A 13997-nucleotide genomic window follows, 5' to 3' on the forward strand; every position below is an offset into this window, starting at 1 on the left:
TTATGTAATAAAAGAATAGTAAAATAAAAAGGTAAAAAAAGGGAAGACAACGACGGAAATCTCGAGAGGCACGAGGGTGACTAACTTTTCTTAATCGACGATTACCATCTTATGAAAGCATAAACTGACTGTTTATATTATAGGCTCTCGGTATATCGCTTGCTGTCTTCATAAACAAAAAGAATAAACTACTATTGAAATAGCATTTTGAATATTATTTATTTCAAAATTATCAATACCAAAAAAAAAAAAAAATGCAGATCTTAAAAGCTAACAAAAATATATTGAATCTAAAACCAGCTTAAAGTCCATTATTGCTCTCATTTGACGGTTTATGAACTATTGAAATTCCATTTGAATATTTTTCTAAAATAATTTTTTTCCGTTGCATAATTAAAACAAAGTCACACCTTTCTTACCTTTTCTGTTAGAGGCTTGTTCTTCATCCCCATTTCTTCTTCTTCCTCCTCCTCCTCGAAGCAAAATCCTTTCAATGGTAATCAATGGAGATTCAAAGAATAGAGACCAAATCGCTGCTGCAATTGTTGAGATCAAGAAGTGTCCACACCAATAAAAAAACTATAAATGCGTTCATGTAAACGTTTCTTCACGGTTTTCAACCTTTAGAAAAATACCAAATTAAAATCTGAAAAGTGCTCCCTGGTCCTTCTCGTCGAAACCCATGTGAATATCACGGGCATATGCATTATGTATAAGCAGAAGGTGAGCTTACTGATTATTTGCATCCATCCAGCAGTCAAAATCCAGTTGATGAAACCTTTCAAACGTTTTTGAGCTAATTTTTAATGGAAGTATATATTGCCCTACCTCCGTAACCATTAACACACGAGTAGGTGATGAAAGCTAGTCCTAGGCACCAAAAAGGCTTAATAGCCACCTGAGCTATTGATTTTATAGTGTGGGAGTACTCATTAATGTTCACCTCATGATAGAGGGTCGTTGCTGCGAACATCACGATGATAGTAAGGCACCACATGAATAAATTCCTCTCCTGAGTAAGAAATTGGTTCGTATGCTTCATGCATCTTATCCTGGATTACTTACGTTTTTAAATATGTACTTCTCGTCTTTACGACACCTGAAATAGAACCCGAACATAACTCCCATGAAGTAAGTCACAAGTTTAGAGTGAGCATCATACTCAAGGTCATTTCTGCAAATTATCCATTAGAAGCCTTATTTTACTACATAATAGAGACTTACTTATCGAAATCGGGGAATCCCAGTTTAATCGCAATAGGCAGGAGAAAAAATATTACGTTAAGAGTAATCAAACCTATCATCACCCGTTTGAAGTGCATCTTGTATTGCCAAGCCATGGGAATGAGGATCAAGGGTGATATTAAGAATAACTGCCAATCCGCTGAGAGGTACCAAAGGTGCACCCAGCACTAAAATAATTAGATATATATGAAATAGATATACAGGGTGTTCCAAAAAAGTTGTGTCAAATTTAAGGAGGTTATAGGGGACATTGCGATGAACAATTTTTGTATGGAAACCCCTCGTAAAGAATGAGCCGTTTTGGCTCCAGAGTCATTTTTCCGCAAAAACGTAATACTCGCTCGTTAACACCAAAAGACTGCGACATTTAATTCATTTTTATTAAAGATTACGCAAAAAAATGTGTATATAAAACATTCAAAATCACGACCCACAACTTGGTTATATAAATTTAGTCTTTAAATCGTTGAACATCACCCGATGTGCAGATCTTGCTGAATGAAAAGGGGCTTCCATCACTCTCCCTAATGGTTTTTCTTGGGTGGTTACAAGAGTTTAATGTAACCCTAGAGAAAAAAATCGAACGGGCTCAAATCGTGATTGCGTGCTGGCCAATTAATAGGTTCACATCTTCCGATCCATCACCCATAGAAATATTGGTTTAGATGATCCTGCACAGGACGGGCATATTATGCAGATGCACCGTCAAAACTGAAATCAATTTTCAACAACATCGAGTTTAGGAATGCAGTTAATAAACTTGTATCAAGAAACAAAAAAGGGTTTATTTGATCTTTGTTTTTATATTATTCGCTCAAGTTAAATATCGATGTCTTTTGAACAAAAATGACTTTGAAGCCAAAACGGCTCATTTTTGACTAGGGGTTTTTATGTAATAATTTTTTACCGCAATGTCCTCTATAACCTCCGTTAAATTTGACACCTTTTTGGATCACTCTGTAGAGGGTTTCGTGGTGCTCTGTACTCACGATGTCATTAGGATTGTAGTAATTTTGTATGTAAAGAAACACCGCCCACCAATGCTGCTTACAAGGGGTGTTAAAGTAATCATAAACAGCCGTAAATAAGGGGCCGCTGCCTATGTGCTGGGACAAGTATACTGAGTACAAGAAGAACATGAGAACCACCGGTGTTATCCTTTAACAACCTCAATAAAAATCCAATCTTCTTTTTGGGAAGAGCTTACCTTAAATATCTATGAATGATCATATGGGGAATCCCCCTGATTTGAACTATTATGGGCTTTTGGGCCAGGGACTTGAAGTAGCCATAAGCCAGCAAAAACCCAGAAATAAAGAAGAAAGTGTCTACTCCCAGATGGGCTGTTGCCAGATATTGCATGTACCTCTGATATTCAATCTGTAAGCAAGTTTGGTAACTCCAAATAGATATGATAGTGCCAAAGTACCTGCTGAACTTTCTCGCTATCAGTTACGGGAAGCGTCGAGAAGGCCCCAGCTGCATGACCAGCAACAATCCACATCATGCTTATTACCTTTATGCCATGGAATACCATGATTTGTTCCCCGGAATTGGTGTGGATGACCTGGGTCAGCTTCTTGGTGTTGGTGAAGAGGGAGAAGGCGGTTAAGAGCGGTGCCCGACTCTCTAGGGAAATTTTCTATTGGAGACGCTTTTATCGTAATGTTTCATAACTTACTAATACTCATTTTGTACAAACAGGTTTCGTAGATCGTTGATATGACGATGATTGCGAGAAAGAAACAGAAGACGGTACTAAAAGTGAATTGTTAGATTTATAAAAGTGTTGGCAAAAGCAGGCTTACGCCACAACAATAGAAGACCCATCTAAAGTAGAGTTTATCTCTCGAGTCTGACAAGCCTCCTCGTTCACAAATTGCTTTACTAAAGGCAGGAGCGAATGATCCACAATAATTAATTTGGCTACGTCTTCCGCACTGCATGAATCAGGGACACAGTAGCTAAGCAGATAAATCTCCTGAAATTATTTGCTTCAGTATTTCTTAGAAATTATATTACACTACTTATCATAAAAATTGCAACACCTGGAAAGAATGCGCGTATTTTAATGAAACTTTGTAAATATATTGTCAACACTATATAAAATAAATCATGTAACTTGCAAGTGAACCGAAGACCAAAAACTTTTTAAAATTCGAATAATCTGTATAACCACCTTATGAGTTTGCACCCTCATAAACTCGTCTGGACATGCTTCTGAGCAAATGGTCGATTTCCTCTTAAGGTAGTGTATCCCAGACAACTTTAATTGCATTTTGAAACTTTGCTAAAGTACGCCATGGGCTCTCCAGTGTGGTAAATCTTCTTTCTGTTATGTCCCATACGTGTTCAATGGGGGAAAGATCAGGACAGCGTGGAGGCTAAGGAATCACATTAACATTGCGACGCCATAGTTATATAAGCAATATGTGGCCGTGCATTGTCTTGTTGGAAAAGCACGTTTCCAATATGTTGAATGTATGATATAGCTATTGGTTCTAACGCTTCCTGTATGTAACGGACGGCGTTATATATAAAATCTGATAGATTGTACTACTACTATAACTTATTATTTATACCAATTTTGTTTAATTTTGATACATTAATTCTAGGTGTTGCAATTTTTATGGTAGGTATGTGGTATAATGTGATGTGTACCTCGATTGGAGGGAGAGAAGCAGGAATTACAAGTCCATAAGTGCATTGCTTCCCTAAAATTCTAGGTCCTTCTTCAGGGACATGGTCAATATTAATGCATTGATCGAAAGCACCCCAATCTCGCTTAGTGGCTGTTAACATCCCAGCGTAGGGATATTTTGACCACGCATCTGCCACTAAAACGTGTTGATTTGAATAAAAAATTTGTCATGCAGTTGATTGAATTAGGTCCATTTGGGGTTCCAAAGGCGCTAGAGCATTCTTTGCTAAATTAGAAATTTCGTCAATTTTTCCCTATACAGCGTATCAATTTGAAAATGAATCACACTGGAAATTTCGGTACTTATAGAAAATATGTAAATATACTAAAATACGTCTATTTTATTGTCAAGAAGACATTCTTTATATCGGTTTTCTATTAAATTGCATACACTTTTTAACGAGGGTAGACACAACCACTAGAATCTTAAAAATAGGAAGGGAGTTGAGTTATACTTCATGCGAAAGATTTTTCAATTATCTTTCCAAATGTACCTTTTCTTTTTTCATTGAGAGGTTTTCAAAAAATCATGTTTAAATCGTAAATAAACTTAGGTATCAACTGTATTATAGAAAAGTTGTTCAAAATGCTGTCCTTTATTTTTTAAAGAGTAATAAAGTCTGTTTTCAAATGTCACTCTAACATTCACAAAAACTTCTACTTGAATTTCCCTACACGTAGCTGTAGTTTTTTACTTCAATCCTTCCACATCTTGAGGCTGGGTTTTATAAATAACAGATTTACGATGCCCCAGAGAAAAAAATCCAGAAGTGTTAAATCGGGCGATCGCGGTAGCCACTCAATTGATGCTCATCGACCAATCTATTTGCCAGGAAACCTAGTGTGTAACCACTGTTTAACAGGAAGAAAATAATGTGGTGGAGCTTCATCTTGTTGAAAATGAAGATCTTCTTGTAAAATGTTATTATCAGATTTTAATTCGAGAAATAAAATTTAGAATAATAAATAATAATTTAACAAAAAACTCAAGACTTCCTTCGTCCTTTTTTAATCGAACAGTCTTATTCGTACTGTTTCTTCTACGAGAACAGCATTTTCAACACTTAAAACATTAATAAACAATTTTTGTACAATTCAGTTGATACTTAAAATTGTTTATAGTTTGGACATGATTTTTTAAAAACCTCGCAATAAAAAAAACCAAGTACATTTGGAAAGGCAATTGATAGATCTTTCAAATGAAGTATAACTCGACCCCTCTTTCCATTTAAGATTTTAGTGGTTGTTTCCACCCCCCGTTGGAGGGTGCATAGAATTTAATAGAAAATCGACTTAGAGAATGTCCTTCCTTGAAAATAAAATTGACTCATTTTTTCATATTCACATATTTTCTATAAGGACCAAAATATCGAGGGTGGATCGTTTTCAAATAGAAATGTCGTGTGAAGCTCTGTCTGCACTACTTTTTTCTAACATAGAGAATAAATTAACTGAAGGTTCCCATTTAATTGTGTATATTTTGATTTATTTTTTAATAATCACTAATTCCACTGCCTTATCAGCTTACCTTTCGTTTTTTTTCTATGGTATCGCACTGTGTGATGATGAATAGTGCTGGACTTTGTACCACTGAGGTGGTAAAAAGGTAATAAATAATCATTGAATGATGACACTTAAAGGATTAACTGGAGGTTTATCCTTTACCATATACCTGTTTGACAGGGCTTGTATAAATAATGTATGTATTGTATTTTTTTGAATTCGGTGCGAGGAATTTGTAAAATATGAAAAGTCAAGAAAAGTGTATTAAATAAAATTTTCTAAGGTAACAAACGTGGAGAAATTGACTTGCAGCGCAAATTAATGTAAATTCTGGTCAAGCAAGAGGAAGTTTATCTCGCTTATAGGCGTCTGCGAGTAGTAGCTTTTTAGGATACGTACAAGGCAAAAGACAATTTTTGGGGTCAGATCAGTTTTTCCATCCCCACTGCCTTTTAAATTTTCAGCATCATTTTAGAAGCACAATTTCACTGAATCTGAAAGACACCGGCTCATCAAGCCAGAAGGGGAGTGCATGGGGAAAATATTGAGCACTGTTTGAGGCTCCAGTGCGAGAGCACAAATTCAGAATTTCGGTAGCTTCAAAAGATCGCCCCCATCTTCTCTGAGCATTTGTAGCGCCATTTGAGTATGTTTTATTTTAAAAAGAAACAAGCTCGACAAATCTTTTAATAAATATCTCAAAAACTGTGCGCTTTGTATAAACTGTAAAATTTTACACCTTGCAACTGATCATTCGTGCTCTATCTCTAGGATTTATCTGGACTTAATTAGCACGCTGTAGAATTATTGAAGGGGAATATACATATGGCGAAAAATTGAGCGCTGCTTGAGGTCCAGTGGGAGCGCATAAGTTCACATTTTCGAAAAGAGAATTCTTCCCAGCTCCTCTGAACAATTTTAACATCATTGGAGCAGTCCAATTTGATTTGTTTTAAAGAGAAAACTTTACATCCGATAAACAAAGATTTATTCTCTTTTTCTCTTTCTCTAGTGATCTCACTAGAGATTCATCTCTAGTGTTTAGTCTAGTGTTAGTGAATATGTTGAGAGGTGTTTCAGGATTCAGCGGGAACGCCCAGTTTTACTTTAATTTTCATGAAGATACTTTCTCTTAATATAAACTGAATAACAGAATATTAAGATACTTACTCAGATCCCATAAGTCACCGTTCTCGCATACCACTTCCATTTGTTCCAAGCACCCATCGCTGATATTTTTTGTACTGAGATCAGCGTCGCAAATGTATTGCAAAATATTCACGTATAATTCCGAAGTTAAGACGTTGGCAGAGCTGTTCAAGGTATTCGAATTTAATGCTTTTAATTTGTTTTCAATCAACGAACCATCGAATATCGAAAGTCTTTTCCAACCCGAACTAGAGCAGGAGTGTACGGAAATAATTAGAATTAAAACCAGCACTCTCATGTTTCGCGCTTCCAGGTCTAGGTGATCCTGAGGAATGGTGCTAATTTAAGACATTTTGGAGTCTTCAATAAGTTAATCAATCTTCCAAATTGTCACATTTTTTATGATTCAGTTTTAGCCTCGAGGCAGGTTTATTGGACGTGTCTATCACAGTAGAATTACAGGGAATTACTAATTACTAATCTTTGTCAAATATGGGAGATAAATTACATTCTGAATGAACCAGTAACCCAAGGAAACTCTAATACTGTACTTATCTCCAGACTTTGTGCGTAGTGCATCATGTAATGTCTAGATTTGATATGATTAGGTGAGACGATTAGGCTACTAGTTATTGAACTAAACGTATATTTACAGCAATTTTTTAATGCTGAGTCAAACTTCCTAATAAGTTACTTAAGGTCTAGAGCCTTAGTTTTCATCATCTTTCTCCACAAGAGATAAGTCGCGTTAAGGATGGTTTTACAAATCATAGTTGATTTGTTAATAGTGATAGTTGTTTTCTTCAACTTCTGGCCAAATTACGTTTTTCAACAGTTCCGATTGGTCAGGGGTAGAGTTTTTGAAAAATTTATTGTTTTGAGGGTGAAAAGGAATAAATCATCGGACTTATAAATATTTCACGAAATTGGTCAGGAGGGAGATAAGTCGTTGACTAGTAATGCGGTTCGATTCTGGATAGTTGTATGAGTCCTCATTGTTCGCGCCTCTGTGCACCCAGATGTAGTAGAGATCGTCACCGTGCATTACCTTTTCAGCTCCTTATTAAGAAATAAATCCGATAACCATGAAGAGAAATTGTTATTCTTTCACTTAGTATCATTAACATTTTTGTTCCAACCTCCCAATTCTCCATCATAAGAGAATATGTAGAAGAAAACATTCTATTTTTAAGACATTAGCTTCTGTTGTTTGATTACACCTCTTGCGAAACCACTGTCCTGCCAGAATAAAACGATTTGACCGCAAAATTCAAAACACTATCAACATCCTTTAAGAATTGAATATTTGTAATAATTGGTTTAAGAAATGAGAAATAAAGCATAAAAATTATTTTAAAAAATTCTATTTTTGTCTGTTTAAACTTTTATTTGCTACCACTGGTCGAATTGATCCACGTTTCATATGAATGTTGTCAACCGCGTGACATATAACCGCTCTTTTTGTAAATGAAGATAGAAACTTTAGCGTGTGTGTCAATTCCGTTCCATTACTACTTAAAGTGACAATCCAATCCATAGCTTTCAGCTCGCTTTAAGCGCATGTAATAGACAAAGACGCCTAGAAGATGCGGGGTAGCTAAAACTGAATATAATTTTATGACGTTGGTACAGTGGTGGTAAATGATCCTTTTTTTCAGTCAAAGCAGCAATTTTTTGATACAGGGATCCAAAAATTTCTCTCTAAACATAGAAATCTTGTAAACAGTTAAAAATTCCAATATGTATTCAAACATATATCAAAAATTATGGTATTCGAATATCCGCACTAGGTTCTTTTCTTTATTATTATATTTAACATTCGAATATTCCCTTCATGATTACACAGCACTCAACCTATCCTAATGACTGTTTTCTCCACATCGGCAAAGTTTTGAGTGCTGGTAAGGTAGATCAACTTTATTTCTCCAGCTAAAGTGTCCTGATTATTGATTACCAAATCGACTGGTATCAGGAAGTATGGGTTTGAGTCGTAACCTTTCCCTAATTGTCTTACGCATGCATGAGCTAAAATCAACATGTTACTAAGATTATCTGCAATAAATAAATGGAGAAGTACATTGCAAAATGAAGACATCTTCTTCGGAATTGCACCTAATTATCACCGGCATTTGATTATAATTTTCATCAGCAAAAGCTTCATACGTTTTCTGGCTTATTAAGGCTCCATCATGCTCCATTTCCACTACTGGTAGACCTAAGGCCTAAACTTAAGCTCTCCTTTAAGTTTAATGTTACTAAGAAGAAAACATACAGGATTGGGTTGTTTTGAAGCAGTATCAATAGAGCTAGCGCAGATTCTTTGCAGATTCTCCAGGTGCTGCTTAGTGTTTCTTGCAACATTAGAGGTGGGATCAATTTGCTTTATCAAGCTCTGAACGTATGACTTTGGGTTGGAACTGAATGCCCACTCATTGAGGGGGAACCACTCTCCTAGATAGCACCCTTGAACAAGTCTAAGAAACTTTCATTTAACAAGAATTAATTTTGCACGTTTCCATTCCTTTGTTGGTGGTGCTTAGCAGTTGGTATCTCACGGAAGTGTACCCAGTACTTTGCTCTGCAATAACGATCTTGGAGGGGTCCTCTCTGTAAGCTGCTATGTTGTCAAAGGTCCATTTTATAGCCGGAGATTGGTCTTTAAAACTGGCTGCCAGGAATGACGGTGTCTTCACTGGGAAGGAAACCGAAAGATCCTACTCTATATTAATAATTTTCATTTGCATGTAGTTTTAAGAAGATACTTACCGATAATTGTGGGTCACCACTCTAACATCTTGGGCCAAAAGACGGTCAGGACCACTGCAATAAAAATTAGAGGAGCCTCTCCTGAAGGCGCTTATAGTATAGTACTTATAAACTCGCTCTTCAGTACTAATAAATTGACTGCATAAAAACCAATACAAATTTTAACTTATGAGATAAGCCATGAGAGCAAATCAGAGAAGTGAAGTGAGAAAAAAATAATACCAATTTTTCACACTTTTACCACATTCTCCCCGCAGCAAAGAGCACTAAGGCCCAAAATTCATAATATACTATTCATCATAAAAATTGCAGCAACTAGAAATAATGCGTGTATTTTAATGAAACTTTGTAAATACATATGTTGACAACACTATACAAAATAAGTGATGTAAATTGTAAGTAAACCGAAGTTTAGAAAATCTTTAAAATTCTAATAACGTGAACATTGTGAATTTACACCATCAAAAACTCGTCTTGGTAAGCAAATGGTCAATTTCCTCTTGAGGTAGTTTATCCCAGACAACTTGAATTGCATTTTGTAATTCTGCTAAAGTACGTCATGAGTTCTCGAGTGTAGTAACTCTTTTTCATGTCATACTCCATACGTGTTCTGTGGGGGAAAGATCAGGAGAGCGTGGAGGCCAAGGAAATACATTAACATTGCGACGTTATAAGATAGGTGTGCCATAGTTGTGCGAGCAATATGTGGCTGTGTTTTTGGTTCATTAATTCTAGGTGTTGCAATTTTTATGATAACTAGTATATTTCATAATTTTCTTACGTTGATGCTTTTGCTTTTATTTTTCCGAAACACAAAAGCCTTAATGGGGACGTAGCCGTGATCACAAAAGCCCGGAGAAAATATTCCGGTATTACCATACACATTAGCCGAGGCCCCGGCATTATTGGGACTTCATTAAGGGCTAAGGCGGGTGTGGAATAAGCAATAACCCCCTCTTTAGTTCAGACGATAGGTAACACATCATAAAGCCTCGGGCGCAAATCCGGGTTTGAGCTTGTCTTTGCCGCTAATGATCATCAATATGCAACGGCTGTGACGATGTCCCCTTTGGGATCCTTATTCGGGACATGCCACTATTTCCTTTGATTAGCACGTATTTTCCAAGGGACGTTTTCGATACCTAACATGTTTCAAACATTAACAGTGATTTTGTCATTAAGAAAGGAAACAGATCGTCAAGTTATACCTATTTTTGTCCTGTCACTTCAAGTTAATAAACAACATATCTAAATAAAAATACGAATTACTTATAACTTGAAAAAATCATTTCTATTTAAAGTACGCGGATGTTATTGCTGTTGAAGCGTGAAGTTTTTTCCAACGCAGTTGGAAAGGGCATGAAATTTTCTATCTAACGAGATCATTTCGATGAAAATTAGTCAGCTGGAAAGTGCCCCTTTCCAGGGAGAAATCAGGTCCCGCTGTCGGTTATCAGACACAGCCACAAATTATGGGTAATTCTGTAATATTTTTTAAAGCTGGTAAAACTGACAAATTACCCTTGATTCAGCAGGAGAGATCATGAAATTCTCTCTCTAACGAGACCTCTTTGAAAATCTGGATCGATTAGAAAGTGTTCTTGCTAGTGTTGGCTGTTTATCGTCTATCAATCAACATTATCGATCGGGAATATGTTGTTTTTCTTGCTATACCATTTCAAATATTCTACAAAAACTGAGAGCCCCTACAATGAAACTCTATATAACGAGAAAACTTCGACGAAAATCGGTCAACTAGAAAGTCCCGGGAGAAATCCAGCACTAAAGCCGCTTCCTGGACATTTTCACTAAATGTGGATTATTCCAAAAATATTTTAAAAATTGGTTATTTTAATAAAATGGGAAAATAATATATAAATAATAAAACAGGGATGACAAGGAGCATCAAATTTTCTAAATGGATGTTTCCAAACATAAAAAAACAGAACGTTCTCAAAGAAGTAAGAAGGGGAATGAGATTCTTTGTGCATCAAGACCACTTCGAAAAATATTGATCGATCAACTGGAAAGGGTGAATTTTCCCTTAATTCACCAATGAAAGATAATAGTATATATTTTTTAAGTATTAAAATGCTCTGAACGTAGTGGAAAAAAACATAAAACCCCCTAATTAGTTTGATTATTTTTATTTATTTATTTATTCTTATATTTTTTATTTTTTAACCAAAGAGTGTTTGTGAGCTCAAAATCGAAAATAAACCAATTTCCTATTAACAAACAAGTTTTTTCATTATTTACGTTCTATTTAACTGAGTTTGTATTGCATTTTTTACGAAATGTGTAGCTGTTTTTCTTAAAAACGAATCAATAGATTTTCAATCGCAATACACCATTGAATGTAGTTTTAAAAAATCTTTAATTTGAGATGTCACATGACCCCTTGTGCCATTTAAAATGCTTGAAGGGATTGCGGTTACCCGCATAAGGGTGAAATTTTGAGGCTAAATTTTATGCAAAAATTCGTCCCCTTCGAAAACTTTGATGTGTTTTGGGAATTTTCCGAAAAGTCCATATTTTTAAGATGAATCGGGGTCAAGTTTTCGTTGGACGTCCCTGTATATATGATACGTCCATAAATAGTTTACAAGTTGTTATTCCCATTTCAAGATAACGGATGTTATTGCAACTAAAGTAACTACTCAGCCCAAATAGTTTCCAAAACTCAATTCTATCTCCCTTGAAAAAATCCACTTACGATCTCATATAACACGTAATTTAATATGTCGGAGAAGCGTACGAAATGGGTCACGAAGAAGCAGCTACAAATTAGCTACCGGATGTGTAGCTACATACAAAATAAGCCGGTATTATCATACAATGCGCTGTCCTAAGGAGGATCGGGACTTCATTAAGGCGCTTGTTGGGAGCGGAATAAGGAATAACGCGGGATCTATGCGGAGTTGGGAATTTAGGGGATATTTAAGAGATTTTTTGGAATTTCCAGAGTTGCGAATCAGCTATACGAAATATTGTGCTTCTAGGTCTTATCAAGAAAGACTAGGTTTAGCCTTAACAGGAACAATTTCAATTTGAAGGATTTCGCGACACATCATATCAAACACACATCACATTCAAAACACCCATCAAAAGAGATTTAAATTTGCCCACTAAACATTCTTGTAGTAAAATATAAACGATCACTCTGTATACTCATAGCCTGCCGCAATAAGGCACGTCTGTCAAATATTACTGTCAAGAATTGGCGCCCTGGCAGGACCGAACTAGGGTTTCAGGGCCTGAAGCAAAATCAATTAGGCACATTTTCCGGGATTCATAACGCGTAATTCCTGAGCGCATCTCACACATGAGTCAGTCAAACTATAGAGATTTCAGATTGATCAGTCTCATGAGTTTTTTATGAATTTCCTAGATTGACTGGTAGTTCAACAAGAGAAATCTGACAATGAACATATTCATCAATCAGCTGATCATCAATCAACTCAATCACGTCGGTAAATTTCCGCAAGTCGCTCTTCACCTCCTTATCGAGAGGTGGGAAAAGCTCTTGTAAACATAATTTTAATAAATCAAGGATATAATTTATTCGATGCAATATGTTGAACTTTATTAGGATATATGGGGCGTACTTTTTTCCGTAGATCCCCTTCAGGCTAAGAGGGTCAGGCTTTTTCTGATGATGCGCTATTGAACTTAATCTTTGAAGCAAACTGTTGCTTCTGAAGCATCTACTTATAGCAGGACTCGCCTCGTTCGGGGGCATATAGATGTTGATTTGGTTTTGTATGGGCACAAGAGAACCAACGACTATAGGAAATTATCCCTCATATAACCTCATACTTATTAACGCACCGTAAAGTACCTACAATGATCTCCATCTGGACTCCAATCCTCGCTAGTAAGACCACATTTCCTGAAAAGTTAAAAAGGCCACGTGTGTCCTTTCGACTGGACAAGGACCTTGGGACGCAACTGTTCGGTAAAAATTTTTAGTCCCCTGCCGGAAACTAATTTTATGCAACTCATGATGAGAGCAATCTGTTGGGAAAATACCCAACATCTTCACCTAATAATAAATTTCTTTCTTTGCCAACGTAAACCCTTCTTAATCACCCTTAAGGGCAGTGTTTACATTATCCAAATGCATACACATTCCACACTCTTCCCACGCTCATAACTCTTCTCACCCATCATTTTTCTCACACCTTCATGGTACCGTATTGATAAGCAATCCTTATTCCCCTGCACTAATAATTCACACTAATTGGCATGACTATGAGGTGTTAAAAATATATATGGATAAGATGAGGTTCACATTCGGTGGGAAAATTTAGTTTTTGAGTCGGTCTCAAACAGTCTCATATAGTCTCTCACACAACACGCAACGCCTCTTCAACGCCTCTCCAACTCTCTTTTTATACTCTTACAGCCTTAGTAAGATCTCAATACTGCTCTCAGTTGAAACATAACATTTGCCCTGTTCCAAAAAACTCCCGATCGTCAAAAGTTCTTGATAATCGGTGGTCGCTTGTGGTTCTCTAGTTTACCCTAACTTTACACTTTGTTATGACTTTTGTCACTTGTGCAGTGGTGTTGGACATTCAGTTAAATAAATATAAGTGTTTTGTTATCAAGTGTGTTTGTTCTGCATTGG

The 13997-nt window shown here is 36.2% G+C and overlaps 2 protein-coding genes and 1 pseudogene across 3 annotated transcripts in view; all 3 read right to left on the reverse strand.

The window, feature by feature from the left end:
* Positions 1–13997, reverse strand: part of LOC136409399 (ATP-dependent DNA helicase DDX11) — a 156975-nt gene that overhangs the window by 108132 nt on the left and 34846 nt on the right. The window lies entirely within an intron of this gene.
* Positions 251–6913, reverse strand: LOC136409442 (nose resistant to fluoxetine protein 6-like). 2 transcript variants are annotated; one of them, XM_066390931.1, is made up of 13 exons: positions 6620–6913; positions 3907–4082; positions 3054–3226; positions 2927–3003; positions 2675–2874; positions 2453–2625; positions 2235–2403; positions 1225–1412; positions 1066–1174; positions 829–1012; positions 636–778; positions 420–579; positions 251–366 (listed from the first exon to the last, which is right to left on the reverse strand). In XM_066390931.1, the coding sequence occupies exons 1-13, from the start codon at positions 6894–6896 to the stop codon at positions 302–304; spliced, it is 2094 nt and encodes a 697-aa protein (XP_066247028.1). In that variant the 5' UTR covers positions 6897–6913; the 3' UTR covers positions 251–301. The 2 variants fall into 2 exon arrangements, with proteins under 2 accessions (XP_066247028.1, XP_066247029.1); XM_066390932.1 differs by lacking the exon at positions 251–366 and having other exon boundaries at positions 420–621; positions 681–778; positions 2675–2870; positions 2923–3003.
* On the reverse strand, positions 7359–13221 carry LOC136409543 (carboxylic ester hydrolase-like; annotated as a pseudogene).

This window comes from Euwallacea similis, chromosome 6 (assembly GCF_039881205.1).
Source record: "Euwallacea similis isolate ESF13 chromosome 6, ESF131.1, whole genome shotgun sequence".
Lineage (NCBI taxonomy): Eukaryota > Metazoa > Arthropoda > Insecta > Coleoptera > Curculionidae > Euwallacea > Euwallacea similis.